Consider the following 21167-nt stretch of genomic DNA (forward strand, 5'->3'; position numbering starts at 1 on the left):
ATAAAATCATGGCAGGGCTTATAATGCTCCAATAAGGAGCATGGTTTGCGATGGGCGTATGATGTGATGATTAATGTATCATGTATGAATGTGCTATGGCTCTATAGCAATGTGTTCTGGCAAACTATTCTAAAATGTTGGTAAAAAAATGTTTTTAAGCATCATAGCACACAGAACAAGAGTGACATTCTGTCAGTACACAGAGAATAAGAACCCGGACACCTCGGCAAAATGTACATTTCTCTCGTCCAAACTATAGCAAACAAGTAGCAGCCATGGCCATATTATATTATTTGTTGCCCCCCGGTACAATGCTATAGACCAGTGCATTGATGATACATGAATCATGGATAAGAGCACCAAAGATTACTAAAGTGATTGTGCCTATTGCATGTAACTGAGTGTCAGTGCTGATGTTTGCAGTAAAGAAACCCTCATTGCACCAATTGCTGGATTTGACAGGAAACAGGCCATATGAAATTGATATATGAGGATGTCATTGGACCAGAATCATGGCAAGTCCATTCTACCAATCCAAAATTACTTTCCTTTTATTTTCTGCAGTCTCTGCCTATGTTACAATGTGATTGTACCAATCAAAACTAACAATGCAAGATAATCCACCATTTATTAAAAGTCATTCAATTTAGATTTAGGTGTTTTTGCAAGTTCAGCCCTAATGAAACAAATGTTTTTGTTAAATGAGTGTAACGTTTACTTTGTAAGAAAGGTTTATAAGACCTGTGGTTCTCCAGCTGCTCTTGAGTTGTGGGGTTGGGTGCAACCATGGCAGGAAAGCAGATTCCCTTTTTTCTATCTAAGTTATGTCCGTCCAGAAAGATAGCTAAATGAGGACACATGGTAAATACTTCATAGTAATAATATTATCCAATCTTATGTATAAATCACTTTATAATAAGTACTCCAGTATATTGTGTACTGGAACTGCAGAACTCCCTTCAATCCACACCTCCTGAAAGGATGTAGTCAGGATCCCGGCGGTCGGGATCCCAGCGGCCAGAATACCAACGCCGGGATCCCGACTGGCAGAATGCTAATCTCACTCTTGGGTGTCCATGACACCCATGGAGTGGGAATAGAACCTGTGGCAAGCCACGAGCCCGCTAGGGGCTTCATTGCGCTCGCCCCCCTGCCGGTATTCTGGCAGTTGGAATCCCGGCCTCTGTATTCTGACCACTGGGATCCCAACCGCCGAGATCCCATACCCAACCCCTCCTGGCATATAATAGGCACATACAGTATATTACTGTTCTCTCCTATAAAATGTATACATATCCTGCCCCCTACTGAACGCTACAATTTGTATCTTTTATGGCTGTCTTTTTGATGCAAAATGCATTCAGCTCTAGACCCCGACAGCAGGCAGTTGTAAACCAGTTATGCCAGACGGAACCCAAAGATTCCATTTGTGTCCGAACCAAGAACTACATATAGGGCAGTCATTTTGTATGTGTGTGCTCTCATGTAGAAATCATGATAAACGACATACAGTGGTATCCGAACTCTGGGTCGACACACATTAGGTCGACAGTCAGTAGGTCGACAGAGGAAATATGTCGACACGGCCATTAGGTCGACATGGAAAAATGTCGACATGAGTTTTTCACAAAAAATGTTTCTAATTTTTTCTTTAACTTTTTCATACTTTACAATCCACGTGCACTACAACTGGGAATGGTAACCTTGTTCGCTCGCAATGTGAGGGGACACAGTGCACTAATTGGGGTTCCCGGTCACTTTACGAAGAAAACGACACCAAAACCCCCCACAAAAACTCACGTCAACCTTTTTCCATGTCGACCTAATTGCCGTGTCAACCTATTTCCAGTGTCGACCTACTCACTGTCGACCAATATGTGTCGACCTAAACACTGTCGACCCTGAGTCCCAGATCCTATTCAGTAGTTGGTACAGAAACTGAATAAAAGTCTTAAAATATGAAAAATTGTCCCTGTATTAATTGTTATTCTACAACAGATTACTCACTTAAATAGAGAACATGATAATTAGATGCATACATGTTCAGTATAATAGCTGCAAACCTTATTTATTATTTAAATGCAGCATGGAGTGGCTAATGTGTAATCTCTAATGAGCAACTAGAGAGCACTAAAGGTCATCAGAAACTTTCCAATTCGTGAAAGGCATTTTATTGGCATGTCGCATTCAGGAAGCAAAATGAACAAAAAGAGGTAATAAAACAGATTGAAGTAGGACAACTGGGAGAAATTGTGGTGTTAAGTTCAGGAAACGCAGAAATAACATGTTAATGTTATCGGTTATTATAGGAATGAGGGAGAAAATGGTCATGTTTGGTATGCAATATCTGGGACTCTTGCAACAACACTCTCATTTCTGCTGTGATTGTAGTTTATTATGACATTATTTTAACCAAGTAACTTTATCATGCAACATAAGCAGAAGAGTAACCCATGATTGACTGGTAATACTGGCCAGTGAAAAGAAACCACCCTGTCATTAACTGTTATGTTGAAGATTTTATTCCCATTTCTTCTAAATTATTTATTTCACCTTGGGAGTAAGCAAGGCAGGGATTCATGATATCACATAGGGGACGCAGGCTCTAGATAAAAAGCACAGCGCCACAGGCTGCTGAGTGCCTACCCATAGTGTCCTTATGTCTTGTAGGGTGCCGTTCCGTGCCACCCCCAGGCACTGTTCGCACACCTATAGTTACAGTCATGGGAGTATATATGAGAAGGAACCGTCTTTTTTTATAAAATGTATGTTCTCCCTGTGTTCGTCTCGGTGTACTCTGATTACCATGGACACTGCAAAAACAGACTGTTATATTAATGGATTTGTGACAAAATTAACCCTAGTGTCAGTCTCTGTGATAGGGAATATTAGTAGATTGTGTCATTGAGGCAGAGACTAATGTGAGAGACAGTTTCTGTAAAGGATGGCATAGAAAAAACAAAAATAGGTCTATCTATCTATCTATCTATCTATCTATCTATCTATCTATCTATCTATCTATCTATCTATCTATCTATCTAAAACAATCCTCCCAGCAAATGCTTGTGCATCTTGGATCCGTGGATTAGATACAGTATGTCTTACTTCAGAGCTGGGAAACGGTCGCTGCAAATGTAATGCTGCTAAGAACTAGAAGGGCTGACGGACCAAGATTTCTTCCGATATTCTCTCCTTCCCCGTTTCTCATAGCTTTCATGTAATGGACCTTTTTCTCCTCGGTATTACCATGGATAATTTATATTGTGACAGTGTGTGACTATGGGAAAGATTTATCAAATCTTGGAGAGAAAGAAACAACCAACCTATATCTTCTGTAATTTCTCTAGCACAGCCCCCTAAAATGATACAGTAGTTAGAAGCGGATTGCCTGGTAACCCTCGTCAAGATTTGATAAACTGCCCCCTATGTATACTATGTGTATTTTTAGTTAGGATGTAACAAAACGACAACCTACTATGCAACATGCTGTGTTATGTCATAAAACAAAAGAGTGCAATACCTGTACTACTTATTAAGACGCAGCCTTTTGAGGGCTGTGTGCTTGGGATGCGGTCATGTGACCGGCGCATGCTGACCGCCGGGATCCCCAGCGCCAGTCTCCCCTAACTAACCTGTGTGCTTGACATAAAACTGTTCAAGCGCTTCACATTTATTATGCCATGCATAAGCATAATGTTGCTGCACTAATACCAAATGGCACTATCTAGCGGCTGACAGAGTGTGGAGGATGCCCAATATGGTGTCACATTAACCTACTGACTCTAATGTAGGTAACAGCAATGGGGCAGAGTTAGAGGCAACTGAAGCGACAAGTGCCGGATGACATTATGTTTTGTACATTATGGGTATGTGTTACCAATAATCAGTGAATAATGGACCCTTTAGACTTTTTGTATTGTGTATTTTTATGTATTAACAACAGTTGTAATTGTCACAAGCATTCATTATTTCATGTTTTATGCGAGTTTCCACAACTGCTGTAGGACTATTCCATGGCTCTAACTTATGTTACCTTTTAGTCTTTCATCCTCAAATTCCAAAGTGTCTAATTGGAAACTTGCAACTGCTTAATTAGTCCTCAGGGAGGCTGCCGCTGGGGTGCTAGAGGAAGTACTAGTGATTGTTCCTAAAAATAGCGATTTAAGGAAACATCAGACCTGCTCTGGAGGTGCAAGAAAAAAGACGCACTGATTTCTATAGAAATCACAGTTTCCCCGTTTCTCTCCTGCAATTGAATAGCAAAACCCTGTGGCTGTAGGTTACCCCGCCTCACGGGTTTTTTACATTTCCTGCCTGGAATTGGATTCCCCCCATAGTTTCACGTGATATTAAGGTAAGCAAGCAGTGTAGTCAAGCAGAAATGGTACATGAGCTGCATAATTTATCAAAAAGGACTTAAGTAAGTAAACATCATAGAGCAGAGGTGAAGCTTAAGTGCAATGTGATACATTCCAATATACCAAAGGGGAACAGTCTTCTTCCAGTGTCGGAAGCTGGTTCTCTGTAGCAGCGATGAGTATGTAGTGTTTGTGGAGTGTCTGAAAGTGTGTGAGTGTGCATAAGTGTGCGTATGTTAGTGAGTGACCCCCGGTGTGTAACACTCCCCCCCCCTTCCCCCGCAGTATAATCCCCCTGGTGCCGGCTGCCCTCTCCCTAATAGCAAGATGGAGGGGAGACCAGCAGGAGCCCCGGAGACCACCAGATAGGTGAGAATGTTTTTATTTTATTTTTTTCATGCCCCGCTGAAAACCCTGCAACCACTTTTTATTGGTTACTGCTGGTATTGGGAGCATGCGTACTTGCGTAAAATCCAAAATTGGGTGCGAGTTAAGAAAGGTTTTTGACCTCGCTAAACCTCGCTCCCAATTGGATTCCCCCCGCAGGGGCGTATCTACCTATTAGCCAAGATGGCACTTGCCAGGGGCGCCGCCCAGCGGTGCCACCCGCAGCCAGTAGGTAGATTTAATATTAATGGCATCAGCTGTCAAATCCCCCCCCCCAACCCCCCCCTCCTGGTAGTTCGTCAACCCGCACTGACACCTGAACTGACGACCATAGGAGGCAGCCGCAGCAGCTACTGTAATTGGCGCTGGGGTCTAGCACCGCGCTTCAATCAAGAAACTACATAAACTACAGCTCCCAGCAACCCTTGCTGCCGGGATCTCACTGCAGCAAGGGCTGCTGGGAGGTGTAGTTTATGTAGTTTCTTGATTGTAGCGCGGTGCCGGACCCCGGCGCCAATTACAGTGGCTGTCCCTGCTGCGGCTGCCTGCTATAGTCGATCCTGGGCACCAGTGCGGGTGGGGAACTAAAGGGGGGGGGGGGAGGGGGGTGCTCGGGGGTGAAAAACTACTGGTATAAAGAGAAATTACTGTAATATATATATATATTACACATATTATATATATACGTAGCGCTCAGAGACTCAAATATAGTGAAATGTCCCAAGAGGGTGCTTTCATTAATTTATGATTCGGGGGTCGTCTCCCCTTCTTCAGGATAGAAAAGGAGACCATCCCCGAAACGTAGATTAATGAAACCACCCTGTTGGAATATTTCACTATTTTGGAGTCTCCGAGTGCTGCCTGTTCTTTCCTGTCTGCATATTTGGAGGCACATACCCCCCAGGAGAGCCCTGGAACACGTTACCCTAAGGGGATCCTGGAGTGCTGGGGAATATTTTGTGTGTGTGTGTGTATATATATATTTATACACACACACACTGCTCGAAGTGGGCCGGTATACACCGGTATGGCATACCGGCATTTCAAGCACTGACCCCCCGCCGCCTTTCAAATTCCACACTGTCAGGCGCTGGAACCGGCAGCAAAGGGCTGCCGCTCCTGATCCACTGCCACGGGCTTCCTCCTCTTCGCCGCTGCCACCCATGTCCTCCGCCGCTGCCGCCCATGCCATCCTCCACACTGCCGCCGAGGGCCTTCTCCTAGTCACCGCCACTGCCCAGGGCCTTCTCCTCACCGCCGCTGACTTCAGCCTCTGCCACGCCGCCGACCACAGCCCCATCAGCTGCTCATTAGCTATTGTCCCTCTCTCACTCTTTCTGTCCCTCTGTCACTGCTGTCACTCTCCCTGTTTTCACTCTCTTTGTCACTCTCCCTGCTGTCACTGTCCCTGCTGTCACTCTCCCTGTCCCTGCTGTCACTCTCTCTGTCCCTATGTCCCTGCTGTCACTCTCCCTGTCCCTGAATTTTGGATCATTCTGTGTGGGGTAATGTGAATTTTGGATTATACCGTGTGGGGTAATGTGATTTTGGATCATACCGTGTGGGGTAATGTGAATTTTGGATCATACCGTGTGGGGTAATGTGAATTTTGGATCATACTGGGTGTGGTAATGTGAATTTTGGATCATACTGGGTGGGGTAATGTGAATTTTGGATCATACTGGGTGGGGTAATGTGAATTTCGGATCATACTGTGTGGGATAATGTGAATTTTGGCTTATCCAGTGTTGCATAATGTGAATTTTGGCTCATTCCGTGGGAATTTTGGTTCATGCAGTTTGGCATAATGCATAAGGGGCACCAGTACTAGATGGTATAAGGGGTCCTACTATTGTAGTACATAATGTGTATAAGGGGTATATGATGTGGTAAACTACACTTAAGGACATGTCCCCTTTTGAGTAACCACGCCCCATTTACCCGCCGCGCACATAACTGCAACCTTCACTTTTCCATACCCCCACTTCAAAATTTCCACTTCGACCACTGTATATATATATATATATATATATATGTGTGTGTGTGTCTCTTCTACTGGTGGGATGTCTTGTTTTGTCTACGCTGGTGGTGTGAGTAAATAAAACCCGCTGAAAAGTCCCTGGTGAGTGCACTACTGTGTGGCATAATGTGTATAAGGGGTACTACTGTGTAGCATAACGTGAACAACGGACATTGCTGTGCTATGTTAGTAAGGGATGCTACTGTGTGGTGTAATTTGTATTTGGGTACTATTGAGTGGCCACGCTCCCTTTTTGGCACATGCGCCTTCGATATTTCAAATATGGGCGGGTGGGGGCGCCAGTCCTTTACTTTGCCAGGGTTGCTCAGACCCCTAGATACACCCCTGTCCCCCTCATAACTTCTTTAGCATTTAAGTGTTCCACATGCATTATTTAAAATTTTGATGTAGGGGGTGGGGTTGGGGGTTAGACTGCACACTCTAATTAATGAGGGGTACTATCATGCTAAGACTTGTAGTTCCACACAGATAGAAAAAATAATGGTCCCCCAACCAGCATCCAGGTGATCTCATTTGGTGTGTCCCTAACACAACACTAAGGTTTAAGTCAGTCAGCAAAGGCCAGCCGCCTTAAGGCACCACACTAGGGAGCAAATAATGTTTGCATATTTTATCAGTGGATGAGATATCAGTCAACAACTTCTTTAGACTGGGGTCTATAAAGACTAGATAAGGAAAGATCGATCTATCTCCTTTAGACTCCAGTCTATAATTAAGAGCATATTGCAGTCCACCAGTCCGTTTCAACCAAGTTCTGTAGATTTTTTTATGGGGCCACTGAACAATTTGATCAATAGATGTTAACTTTTCGTTAATTTGAAAGTGAAAGCTATATATACATATTGTACGGGATGTAATGCTGCCCGAGTCCGGCCGACGTGCAGGATTCCGTTCGAACTCAGACTTTTTCATACTTTTGCCTTTCTAAATGATTGCCCCTTTAAAAAAAACCTCAGAGTTCTTCCAGAATCCCTCACGTTGGCAGAACTGGGGCGGCATTACATCCCGCCCTCTGCGTGTGTACTAGGCATGCAGCCGACTGCACTAAGATACTGTGTTATGCACTCCATTCCTGCCATGCTCAGTACATAGCATTTCGGATATAAAATATAGTGTGTTTAAAAATTAAACTTCACCATACCATAATAGATTAAATATTTATTTATAGTAATCTATAATATAAATTTGGTAACACTACTTGCTGACATTTATGACTATGCCACTGTGAGATCATGGGGAGCGTACGGTGGCATGATTTGCATAATCATAGCCCAAACTTTCCTACTCTCCCAAAAATCGGGTGGTGCTATCGGATGCCCAGAGGAGTGGGCAAGTCTCCTGGAGCCCTCTGCTAATGACCACCCTATTCCCGTGAGAAGGGAGCGGTTCAAGTGGTCGATGAAGTAACCCGTCCGTCATCGTTGCCCCACTCCCCGCTTCACAATGTAATCACAGCATTGTATTCAGGGCTGGGGCCATGATGATTCGATTGCACCGTCACACCTCCTATAGCGCCCACTTCTGCAGGATCGCATACCATCCAACTGTACCTTTTTGGCAGGTACAGTACCTTTTTTGTATGGTCTGTACCGATTTTTGACTCTCCAAATTCTCATTGAAAGTATAGGAAAGGGGGCGGGGATATGCCCCCTTTACCGGCGGCCATGCCCCCTTTCCTCATTTGTACCGATTTTTATGTATTAAATGTTGGAGGGTATGGGATCGCGCCCTCTGCAGTTCCAACCTGACTCTGATGACACAAGTATGCACACAGGGTTTGCATATTTTCACTAGAACCAACACTTTTCAAACAGAAGTACCATGCAGATGAGTAGAAAGACTGAGTTTCTGCATTCTAGAAATACTGTAGGTAAAAAATTATGACTAGTTATATACTAACACTGTTTTCTTGTTCTCCTTTCACAGTTTTACAAATGCTTTCTTTTACTCTTCCATTGTCATCCTTCTTCTCCGATTAATGGAAAATCTTTATGCCAATCAAATCTAACTGTTGTTCAACTAAACCAAAGACTCACCAGCACTTTAGAGGCCCCAAAACTAACACAGATACCGGGTGATGCTGAGAAGGTTCCGTGTATGCAAGACAAGGAAACATCTGACCTTACTCCAAACTCAAAAGAAAATTCTATTTTATGAAGACATATAACGATTAACCTTTTACCTCCACAATTAGGTAACATTATTTTATTTGAATTGTGTAAATGAAGAACATGGAGGAAATGTACTAAATGAAAAAAATTAGGTAGTAGTATTAGAAAAAGAAGAATCTGTTTTCACCTCAAACTGCATGCTGTTTATTGCAAACCAATGGGGTAAAACCAGATTTCCCCCTTATAAGACAAAAAAAGGCTATAAAAAAATAAAATAAATATATATATATATATATGTATATACACACACACACACACACATATATACATATATATCACACACACACACACACACACACACACACACACACACACACACACACACACACACACACACACACCACACTAGTTGCCAGACTTTAAAATGATGGAACAACATAACAGTAATGTCATTGCCAGTGGCTGTGCGTGCCTGAACGGAGCAACACTTGAACTCCTCCGTTGGGTGCAATGTAGTGGCTGCCGGGGCACAGAACAGTTGAGTTCCCCACATAGAGCTGCGTTAGCCTTTATTATATAAGAGATTTATATATGTGTATATATGTAAACAGTATACGGCACTCTTATTGATAAAATGTATATTTGCCCCGTTGCCCTCAGTTTTGTACTGCGTGGCAGTGATAATACAAAAGCTCTATACGGCGGCACTCAGGAAAAAAATCAGCCAACACCAGTTTTATACCATGTCATCGTTTCAATGCTATAAGCATTTTCATCAGAACATCCTGATGAAAATGCTTATAGCATTGACACGTTGACATGGTATAATAATAAAACTTGTGTTGGCTGATTTTTTTCCTGAGTGCATATAACTGAAAATAAATAGTTATGAGTGCCCTCTAGAATTTAGAATTCGGGGCTTTTATTTTTTCTCCATAGTGCAGTGTTATAAATTTTGGTCTCTTCTCCTCTGTTATTAATTCACCGTAATTCATATGGCTATACATGTACAAAAACTCTCATACACAAGTGTACTGCTCCAAGAAGCTCCCGACATGAAATGACTCAATACATGGGAAGCCCGTCTACTTAACAGATAGGCTGGCAATCAGGAAAGGTCTCTTATTTCTTATGGAAGAAGGCATGAAGTTTGAACTATGTTGCCTTTTACAGCCACCTCTTTATTTTTGTTTCACGGTGGTGTTTCAAGCTGGTTATCTTACTGGTATCGGCTTGTAATGTGCAGCTTAATCAACTTAGAGATGTACTAAGTGAAAAGATGGACAAGTGAGGTGAGCAAGTGGAGAAGTTGCCCATGGCAACCAATCAGCATTGAAGTAACATTTGCATACTATAAAAATCATACAGGGCAGCTGGTTTGTTGCCAACTTCTCCAGTGACTCACTTCTCCACTCTTTTCACTGCTTAGTACATCTCCCCTATGTTTTGTATTTTTAACCTAAAAAGAAAAAGAAAAAGAAAAAATTCCAGTGGCTCTGCTGTTAGTAAATTTGCTGTAGGTTTGAAAAAGACCCAATTTTACTAAACTACTCATTAGTAAATGTCCACCTGTATTTTATTTGAAATGACAATGCTGATCTAAGTCCTTAATTGTGTACTTGAATACATTATGTATGTGTATACTGTACTAGTGAATGATATATGTATGAGTATACGTTAGGTGGTTATGCACTGCTACACTTATAGTATGTGATAAACAACTACTGATAAAAGAAACACATTGTTTGAATGTGTCTCTCTGTCCACTGTGGAAGACAAACTCATGCTAGTTATTGAAGTGCATCTGTGCAGACGCTAAGCGCCAACATTTCACGCCTGCAGTTCTACATGGGAAAACGCACGCAAAAATAAAATCATCATTTCAAAATCTTGTCTCCTGTTGTTTTTGGACAGTAGTGACAGCAGTACTATCTATTTGCTTGTGTCACATTTGTATTTGATCATATTTCAGTTACAGTACACTGGTTTTGCATGCATATAAATCCATTTTGCCATAGAAGATTTGCCTGGATGGTACACAGTAATCCTAGTGAAAATAATGGCCAGTGTAAAAATGATACAACCTACATGCTTTGTGGGACTGTGCGTAAATGACATCCTGGGTCTTTCAAGAGACTAACTTCAGGGGTTTTTATTATGGCAGATGAAACATTTTTTATTGGAAATATCACATCATATATTATTATCATTTTGGGATTATAGTAATATGAGACTAACTAGTGGTTTTCATACACTGGCTGCTCTAATTACTGTAATAGCCGTAAGTCGCTTCCACATACGTCGCAGCTTACATTACTGTGTATTATTTTCATTAAGTGTTCTTCCATGAATTGCGCAATTCAATTGTAAAGGAATATTTGTGGCGATGTATTGAGATACATGGTACATCCTGGGGATGTGCATGAACAAGAGGGGAAATCACCCTGACCCCCCCAAAAAATGTTAATTAAGATTATATATACACATGCATAAGCTTATTAGTGCCCATAAGCAAAATACCTGAGGTTCTTACAAAGTTTGAAAGGGCTATATCTTACCTTTTTTATTAAGTGCAAAAGTTATAGTAAGCAAGCGTTTTTCACCAAATCAAAGCCTCTAAATATTTTGGGCATTAATAAAAAAAAAAAAGGTCTGTAATGTGACTTGTAATTGTTTTTTTAAAATAGTTTATACATATTGTGAAAAAAACGCTTGTAACTTCCGTCTGCAAGTTCAAAAACTAATTTCCCAAGATGTGTGTCCTCATTTAATGGAAATTTTTGTGGCTTTGCGTTATTTGCTAGACAGCTCATGATACAGTAAAATACTTTATCATAACTTGTTGTAAGGTGTCACAAGCTGGTTTTCCAAAGCGTTCTATAGAATTTTAGCTTGTGACACCTTATCATGACTTGTGAAGCAGATGTGTAATTATAAACTCTTTTCACAGTGGCGCCAAATAGACTTTCTCGAAATGCCCAGTCCCATGTGACTTGGCTTTTGTCCCGAGCGTCTTTTTCACTGAAATATGCATCTTAGTCACACTTATTAAACAATTGGATGCTACAAAACCAAGTAGTGGGACTACACAGATTAATTTGATATGCGATACTTGTACCATTGGCATATGTATAATGCAGGGTACACAGCCTGTATTCATGTTTAATACATACCTTTCCAAAGCCCTACATTGGTGCTGTGGCAGCAGTACAAATCACAGGGAAAATGACACAGCAGCTATTTTCCGGGGTTTGGCTCAGTAGTATAAGTGACCGGGAACATGAAGAGGGTGCCATATTCCCAAAGACCGGCACACGTGCAGAACTCTAGCACAATACCAGAGTCTACTGCATCACAGTGTTACGAGCTGCAGCCACAAGCTGCTACTTGTAGGAATTGTTGACTATTCCTATTTGTGAGCTGTTTCAACTGATCAATATTTTTGAGCTGCCTTGCATTGATTGTTGTTTGTGCCTGTTTACTGGTAGACAGTAAAAACAATATGAGAATGTCTGTGATGACAGACGCTCTAAGCTAGTGAGCAGAAGTTCTCCATGTAATACAGGGTGTGCAGCAGTGACGTACGGTGGGGTGAGGCAGAGCCTTTCCTGTCATACTAACGATTGTACCAGAGTTTTGACTGCGTAAAGTATATGAAAAATACAGAGAATTTGTTTGAAATATCTTCTTTGCATTATTCTAATAATTTTTATAGCCATAACTCTGGAGTAAAAAGTCTATGACAGGTGAGGCAGTGCCTCCTCTCTGTATCTTTTCCACACATCTCTGATCAAAACTCAACACATTTTTAGGAGTGTATACTGCTGCACCTGTGTATAATGCCCAGATGTATGTTTTGGCTCATATATTGCATGTAAATCTGGCTCTGCTGCTAGTCAGTGCCTCCTGAGCCATTTAGCTCACCGCACGTCCCTGTGCAGCATCAGGCTGCATTACACACTGGGGAAAGGAGGGCATTCAGAAAGGTTAGTTAGGAACCCAAGTTTTATTTTTCCAGGGCCGAGGCCCTAGCTGTGACCAACACGTTGGGCCAGGTTGTAGCTGTTACTCACACTGTATAGTGGTATAGTGGTTGCACTGTTTTCAGTCCATGAATAAAGACTGAAGTAGCCAAATAAGCAGAGAACATTAGCAGGACAAAAGTTACCAGAATTAGGAGTCTATTTACTAAGCCTTAGATGGAGATAAAGTGCACGGAGATAAAGTACCAGCCAATCGGCTCCTGTCATTTTTCAAACCCAGCCTGTGACATGGTATTTAGGAGCTGATTGTATGGTACTTTCTCTCCGTGCACTTTATCTCCATTCAAGGCTTAGTAAATAGACCCCATAGCCACCAATTCTAATAGTAATAATAATAAAACAGATGTGTGGGATGTGCTTAAAATGGAAAAAAAACTTTCTAGATTCAAGTTACTGTACTGTAATTCATATTAGTTCCTCCTTATAATCAAATACCAGACTGGCCTGCAGCATACATTTACTCTATTGCAGTAGGAACCAATTAACCTATCCTTCATTTCTCTGTCCAAATGTACTAACAACCTTGGAATGCATCTTAAACTTTTGAATAGACTCTACCTGACCCATTTCATATACTACAAGATGTGGCCCTCCGTTTTCCAAACTTTGTTGGCGTATGTGCCAACTCTAACAGTTTTCATGTTTTTTGGGAATGCACCATTCTACGTCCTTCTTGCTATCCCTAAGTCTGCCCGCTATGTTCTTGGACATATCTTAATCTCAGCCAGAGCTACAAGTGTGCCCTTATACATCTAGCCCCAACATGCCATGCACCGCGAGATTCCTGGTGTGAGTGAGCAGGCAGTTCCCCTGCTACTCTGCTAATGTTCAGCATCTTTATTTGCTGAAATTGCATTTTAGTTGCAATACAGTATACTGTGATTAGGACACACGAGGAGACTGTGCTGATTAATTTGATATACAGTATGACACTTGTATATTGGGCCTGATTCAGATAAAGGTGCTTACATAGAAGCATCAGCTATAGCACTAATATGGTAATGCACCTGCTGCATTACTGATCCGAGTTGCATCCTAGGTCGCAGTATCAGATCTTCCCTGGAACCATCGGGCAGTTTGCAGCACCCATGGAGACAAGCAAGCCACTCGTTACAGAAGCCAGGAAATCTCTGTGCAAAAATGGAGATCTCTGGCCTCTCTCCTCCCTTACACGGCAGTGACACGCCTCCATTTAAACAAACAGAGCCCGTTGTCTCCCCCTTCCTGCCCCCAAACGGCATCAGACTGTCAATCACTGACAGTTTGATGACGTCCCTGCATCCTGTGTTGATAGTTGGTACTTTACGGCGCAGGATGGAGCAGCAACCGAACCTGGATAGCCTTCATTGTGTACAACTAATAGGGGACATGTACTAAACAGTGATAAAAGTGGAGAAGCTGCCCATGGCAATCAATCAGCACTGATGTAACATTTGTAATTTGCATATTATAAAAATATACAGAGCAGCTGATTGGTTGCCATGGGCAACTTCTCCAGTGGCTCACTTTTCCACTTTTATCACTGCTTACTACATGTCCCCCGTCTATATACAGTTTTGGAAAAAAGCTGCTGCTGCTACATATAGCACTTTCTGTATAGATTCAGAGACTCAGTGCCATACAAGTGTCATATATCAACTTAATCAGCACAATCTCCTCTTGCATCTGAGTTACACTGGGTTGTAACTCATACACATTTCCATCAAAAAAGGAGCAAAAAAGATGCCCACTAGAAGATTCTGGCACAAACTGGTGTGCCAAGAGGGGCTGTTTGGCGTGACAGTAGCAAAGATGAATGAGGACATCTCTGTACTATTGCTCAACACCCCCACCTTCATATTATAAGGATCTCTCTAAGACCCATTTCCATTTTGAGATGGAGACCCAGGAGGCCCCATATTCAATGGCCTCCTCTTCTCCTTTTGTGAAATAGCATCCATGGAATTTACATGTGACTAAGGGTAAGGGGACTTAAAGATCCTGCTGTATAGAGACTCTCCCCTTCTTTTAATCTGAATGAACCTACCAGTACGGACATTGATGTTTAAACTGTTCAAGCCTTACATTCCCTGATTAATTTTATAGTTCTGTATTATTTGTGTGCCATTTCTGTTCTTCCTTTGCCTTTACTCTTTTCCTGTTGTCATTTGTATGCCTAGGGGTATATTTACTAGAGTGCGGGTATTCAGAAGTGGAGATGTTGGCCATAGCAACCAATCAGATTCTACTTATCATTTCTCTAGCTCCTTCTAGAAGACAAAAGCTAGAGTCTGATTGGTTGCTATAGGCAACATATCCACTTCTATAAACCCTCACTTTAGTAAATATACCCCCAAGTGTCAAGATGTCTTGTCTCCTCTCCCATTTTACCCCTTTTTTGTAGTCCCCATTGTTTATACATGATCAATAATTATTTAATGTTGGAAAAAAATAAATAACAGACTGACATTATAAGAGGCATTAATGCTAACTGATGTCCGGTGCAGTTAGTAGAATACAGATATGTCCTCATACATCTTTCCTGCAACTATGCCAAACTGCCCCTCTTGGCACACCAGGTCCTGTGAGGCCCTGCATCTTTTTGGGCGAAAATGTGTCCAAGTTGTAATGTGATGTAACTAGTACACACAGACTGTGCTGATTTATATGTGACACTTGTATATCTGTGTGTAATTAGGTCTCTAATCAGCATACAAAGTGCTACAATGTAGCTGCAGCTTTTTCCATGCCAAGTTCTGTTGTGTTTCATTTACAGACTCAGTCACACACAAATACAGTATAAAAGTGTTGCAAAACAAATTGATCAGCACACACTTCCGATACATCCTAGTCGCAACGAGTTGCGACTTAGACGCAATGTCAGCAAAAAAATATGTCCAACGCTAGTGGAGTTCCACAGGATCTGTCAGCTCACTGGCGTCAGGCATCTCCCACTGCTTGGCATATTGAGATTAGGGGCTAGATGCATCATCGCTTGGAGAGTGACAAAATGGAGAAAGAGGTCACAGGCCCTGTTTGGTAAATGACAGGAGCTGGTTGGCTGGTAGTTTATCTCTCTCCACTTTATCACTCTTCAGGCGATGATGCATCTAGCCCACTTTTAGAGGAGTTTTGCTTTTCTTATTGCCTTTTCAATTACTATATTTCCTAACAAAATAGCCATTGCCTTTTGTCCTTTGCATCCTTAAAGTAGTTATAAGTCATAGTTTTGTTAGGCTGTGTTACAACAATTTTTTATTCTGCGGTGGAACTTACTGCATTCTTATTACACCCTTGGGCACAGTAACCTTGCTTAATGTTAATGGCTGCCCACACCAAGCTGAGTTCTTCCCATTTACAAAATATTTTACTACAGTGTTCATATTTTTTAATTAATAAAGGCCACTAAACAGTACAGTTGAGATTATAGTTACAAATGTACATTTTATCATTAATCAAATAACATTTTGGAATACAGCTAAATACACCTACCAATGAAACCTGAAGAGGGGGGGTTTGGTTGTATTTTCTCATCACTATTCTCTTGGATTACTTTCCACAGTTCCCATGTGAACTTTGGGTGGAGGATATAAAATGGCTGATCTGGATTTTTCTTACGATGCTGCTCATAAGGTGGGAAAAAATTGTAGTCTGGCTTGTGATACCACTATATTAAAGACAGACACAAAAAAATAGAAAAAAAATCATAAACATACGTACATACTTAATTGAGAAGACCAGTTACTATAATGTCTGGGTTGAACAGAGAACTCTGTTAGGGGTACAGTAGTTTTTACACATGAAAACACAGCAGTATTATGACAATGAAGGTGTAGTGAAAACATAATTGAAATTCTACTCCCTGGGCCTGATTCATGTTTGTAAGTAAAGCAACTGGACAAAATCATGTTGCAGTGCAGGTGGGGCAGACATAACATGTGCAGAGATTTAAATTTAGGTGGGTTATATTTTTTTCTGTGCAGAGTAAATACGGGCAGCTTTTGCATGCATCCCGCAAATACTGTACAGCTTTATTTTTCCACTGCAAATCAGATTTCAGTTTGAACACAACCCACCCAAATCTAACTCTCTCTGCACATGTTATATCTGTCCCATCTGCAATGCAACATGGTTTTGCTCAGTTGTCTAACATTTGTGGGCTCCATGCAAAAGCAGTTATATTTTTTCTGTGCAGGTTTAATACTAAGTGTAATTGCTCCCCTTGCATAGCAACATGCTTTGTTCCAGACACAAAGTTACTTTTATTTTTTTAATTTACTTACAAGCATGGATCAGGCCCTCTGTGCATCCCTGATAAATGAATTTGGATACCACTCTCTCCCCATTATTTGTTCTAAATTGTCGGTTGTAGGTGATCATTTCATTTGGACTCGGCAATGTACAATTTTAATACAGCCTGTTATCGCTATAACCATGACAAGCATTGTCAAAACCAGAACATTTTTGATAAAAAAACAAGCAGGGTGCTACCCAACAGTAAATGTAATTGAAATATATATTTGCTGTCTGGTTAGGTTTCTAAAACATATATGGAAAGAGCCTATAAATAAATGTTTTTTGTTGGGAAGGCTAAATTCAGGAACAAACACTGCCCCTTGTAATGTATGAATGCCAGATTTTGGATCTGGAGGGAGGAAAAGTAGGCAAAGTACAGTAGGATCGAGTTAATACAAAAATAAATAGTTAAAAAATTTATGATTTTAAAAGGAAAAAACAAATGTAATGAACCATGCACCGTCCAACAGTCCAATGTTACTTACCTTCTTATTTATAGGGCAAAAACCAAGGAACGTGTATATTTAATAATTAGTAAAATTATTCTCGCTAGCGCGACCCTTTTTATATATATATATATCCTAATGCTCTTCAAATTGAAATTTAGGCTGATAGGTTTGTAGGGTCTGACGCAACTGAACCATATATACCAACTGTATGCTTTTAGATGACAGATTGATTTTCAATCAATATACTTAACCATTTGCGCTTTCAGGCTTACTATTGGTTTTCTTTAAAATGATTCTGTTTTCTTTTGTGAGCTAATTATTGGGATAATTATACAATGGCTCTTTAAGTTATCAACTGTTATGATGTGTACACGGTGAGATTTTTTCTTACAATTTTGACTATATAGTCAAAATCGTAAGAAAAGTTAGTGCAGATCGCAAGGTGAAAGTCACCTTGCGATCCCGATTCAATGCGCGGTCCCGCGCAGTCGGCATCGCAAGAATAGATAGACTGTGCAGGCAAGTAAATTTTGACTATCTCTATAGAAGAGATAGCCAAAATTGACACTTAGCCAAAATCGCACATAGGCCCTCATTCCGAGTTGTTCGCTCGCAAGGCGAATGTAGCAGAGTTACACACGCTAAGCCGCCGCCTACTGGGAGTGAATCTAAACATCTTAAATGTGCGACCGATGTATTCGCAATATTGCGATCAAAACCGAGTTAGCAGTTTCTGAGTAACTCCAGACTTACTCTGCCTGTGCGATCAATTCAGTGCTTTTCGGTCCCGGCTGACGTCATAAACACACCCAGCGTTCGCCCAAGCACTCCCACCGTTTCTCCAGACACGCCTGCGTTTTTTCCGGAAACGGTAGCGTTTCCTGCCACACGCCCCTAAAACGCCGTACATCCGCCCAGTAACACCCATTTCCTGTCAATCACAATGCGTTCTCCGGAGCGACGAAAAAGCCGTGAGTAAAATTACTTTCTTCTTAGTAAAGTTACTTGACGCATGCGCAGTGCGAACATTACGCATGCGCACTAAGAGAATTCTCACTGCGATGCGATGAAAAATACCGAGCGAACAACTCGGAATGAGGGCCATAGTCCGTATCGCAAGCACATAATGGGGTATATGCAATTGCGGGCGAATTGCGGCAATTTTTCGCCCGTTTTTTAATTCGACACAATTCGACCGTCGAATTCCGGCAGGTGGGTGCCGGAATTCAACATATTCAATAAAAAACGGATTCGACAGTCCCGCTGTCGAAAAATGGCCGATTTGACGGATTTTGATCCGATTTAAAAAAATGGTCAAAAAACGGTAAAAAACCCGAAAAAAAATTGCGTGGGGTCCCCCCTCCTAAGCATAACCAGCCTCGGGCTCTTTGAGCCGGTCCTGGTTGCCAAAATACGGGGAAAAAAATGACAGGGGATCCCCCGTATTTTAACAACCAGCACCGGGCTCTGCGCCTGGTCCTGGTGCAAAAAATACGGGGGACAAAAAGAGTAGGGGTCCCCCGTATTTTTTGTACCAGCATCGGGCTCCACTAGCTGGACAGATAATGCCACAGCCGGGGGTCACTTTTATACAGCGCCCTGCGGCCGTGGCATTAAATATCCAACTAGTCACCCCTGGCCGGGGTACCCTGGAGGAGTGGGGACCCCTTCAATCAAGGGGTCCCCCCCCAGCCACCCAAGGGCCAGGGGTGAAGCCCGAGGCTGTCCCCCCCATCCAAGGGCTGCGGATGGGGGGCTGATAGCCTTGAGTAAAATGTAAGAATATTGTTTTTTTACAGAAGAACTACAAGTCCCAGCAAGCCTCCCCGCAAGCCGGTACTTGGAGAACCACAAGTACCAGCATGCGGGGGGAAACGGGCCCGCTGGTACCTGTAGTTCTACTGCAAAAAAAATACCCAAATAAAAACAGGACACAGACACCGTGAAAATACAACTTTATTTCACACATGCCGACACATACATACTTACCTATGTTGACACGCCGACTCTGGCCTCGTCTTTAATGTCGACGTCCGGGGTACCTGAAAATAAAATTATACTCACCTGATCCAGTGTCCTGGTCTTTTATTATAATCCACGTACTTGGCAAAAAAACAAACCACATTAACCCGAACCAGACGGACTGAAAAGGGTCCCATGTTTACACATGGGACCCCTTTCCCCGAATGCAGAGACCCCCCGTGACTCCTGTCACAGAGAGTCTCTTCAGCCAATCAGGTAGCGCCACGTCGTTGCACTCTCCTGATTGGCTGTATGCGCGTCGGAGCTGTCAGACGCGCATCGCACAGCCCCCTCCATTATCTTCAATGGTGGGAACTTTGCGGTCAGCGGTGAGGTCACCCGCGGTCAGCGGCTGACCGCGGGTGACCCCACCGCTGACCGCAAAGTTCCCACCATTGAAACTAATGGAGGGAGCTGTGCGATGCGCTGTCTGCCAGCTCAGAAGCGCAAAGCCAATCAGGAGAGTGCCACGAAGTGGCGCTTCCTGATTGGCTGAAGGGACCTTTCTGTGACAACCGGTGCTAGTTGTTAAAATACGGGGGATCCCCTGTCATTCCCCCCCCCGTATTTTGGCAACCAGGACCGGCTCAAAGAGCCCGAGGCTGGTTATGCTTAGGAGGGGGGACCCCACGCATTTTTTTTCTGAATTTTACCCCATTCCATAAAAAAAAAAATATATATATATATATATATATATATATATATATATTTTTTTTTTTTTTAATATATAAATAATACTTGTGCCTCCTAAATAGACAAACCAAGTACCTAATCCCTTCTAATATAAATAGATATGCTATTACCAATAAAAAAAACAAAACAAACAAAAACATGTTTTTAAAATTTTTTATTAGATTCTGCCAGCAAAGTGTGGCGGATTGAAAATGACGAATTTACTGTCTAAAAGCACTGTTGTCGAATTTACAATCTTCAATTGAATATACTTTTGTCGAATTGCCGCATTTGTACCATTGCAGAAATGTTGAATTTGACAAATGTCGAATTTCAAAAAGTCGAATTTGGAATGGCCGTTTTTTTGTCGAAAAGTACTGTATTGCATTGTCGATTTTTTTTTTTTTGGCGAAAATGTCCCGTTTTTCGACATTTTCGGGAATTCGACCGCAATTGCATATACCCCAATGAGTGTGCTTGAGATACTGACTATGTGCCGACCTAGCCCCTGTCGCATAGTGAGAATCGGGCATAGCCCGAATCTCACCGTGTGTATGGGCCATAACATTGGTAACCAATTTTGTACTTTATGGCTACATATGTATTTATGGTTTCATATTTGTAAAAATATTGTCATGCATATTGTATTCCCAATATGCAAAAAAAAAAAAAAAAACTACTGTAGCACCACTATAAAACACACAGGTACTAAGGGGTATATTCAATAACTGTCGGAAGCTGCCGTCTTGTCGGAAAGACGGCAGCTTCCGACAGAAATAGGTCGGAAGGGGTTTCAACCTATTCAGGAG

At 41.9% G+C, this 21167-nt stretch overlaps 2 protein-coding genes across 3 annotated transcripts in view; one reads left to right on the forward strand and one right to left on the reverse strand.

Annotated features, from left to right (window-relative positions):
• Positions 1 to 10771, forward strand: part of LOC135028796 (pinopsin-like) — a 504551-nt gene extending 493780 nt beyond the window's left edge. Inside the window, exon 6 of the mRNA XM_063953804.1 lies at positions 8713 to 10771. Within this exon, the coding sequence (XP_063809874.1) occupies positions 8713 to 8943 (231 nt within the window). The 3' untranslated portion in view covers positions 8944 to 10771. The remainder of the gene's footprint in view (positions 1 to 8712) is intronic.
• The window catches only part of ST6GAL2 (ST6 beta-galactoside alpha-2,6-sialyltransferase 2), a 232064-nt gene that overhangs the window by 3116 nt on the left and 207781 nt on the right, over positions 1 to 21167 (reverse strand). For both annotated transcript variants that reach the window (XM_063953803.1, XM_063953802.1), the window contains exon 6: positions 16412 to 16586. In XM_063953803.1, the coding sequence (XP_063809873.1) occupies positions 16412 to 16586 (175 nt within the window). The remainder of the gene's footprint in view (positions 1 to 16411; positions 16587 to 21167) is intronic.

Source organism: Pseudophryne corroboree, chromosome 2 (genome assembly GCF_028390025.1).
Source record: "Pseudophryne corroboree isolate aPseCor3 chromosome 2, aPseCor3.hap2, whole genome shotgun sequence".
Taxonomy (NCBI): Eukaryota; Metazoa; Chordata; class Amphibia; order Anura; family Myobatrachidae; genus Pseudophryne; species Pseudophryne corroboree.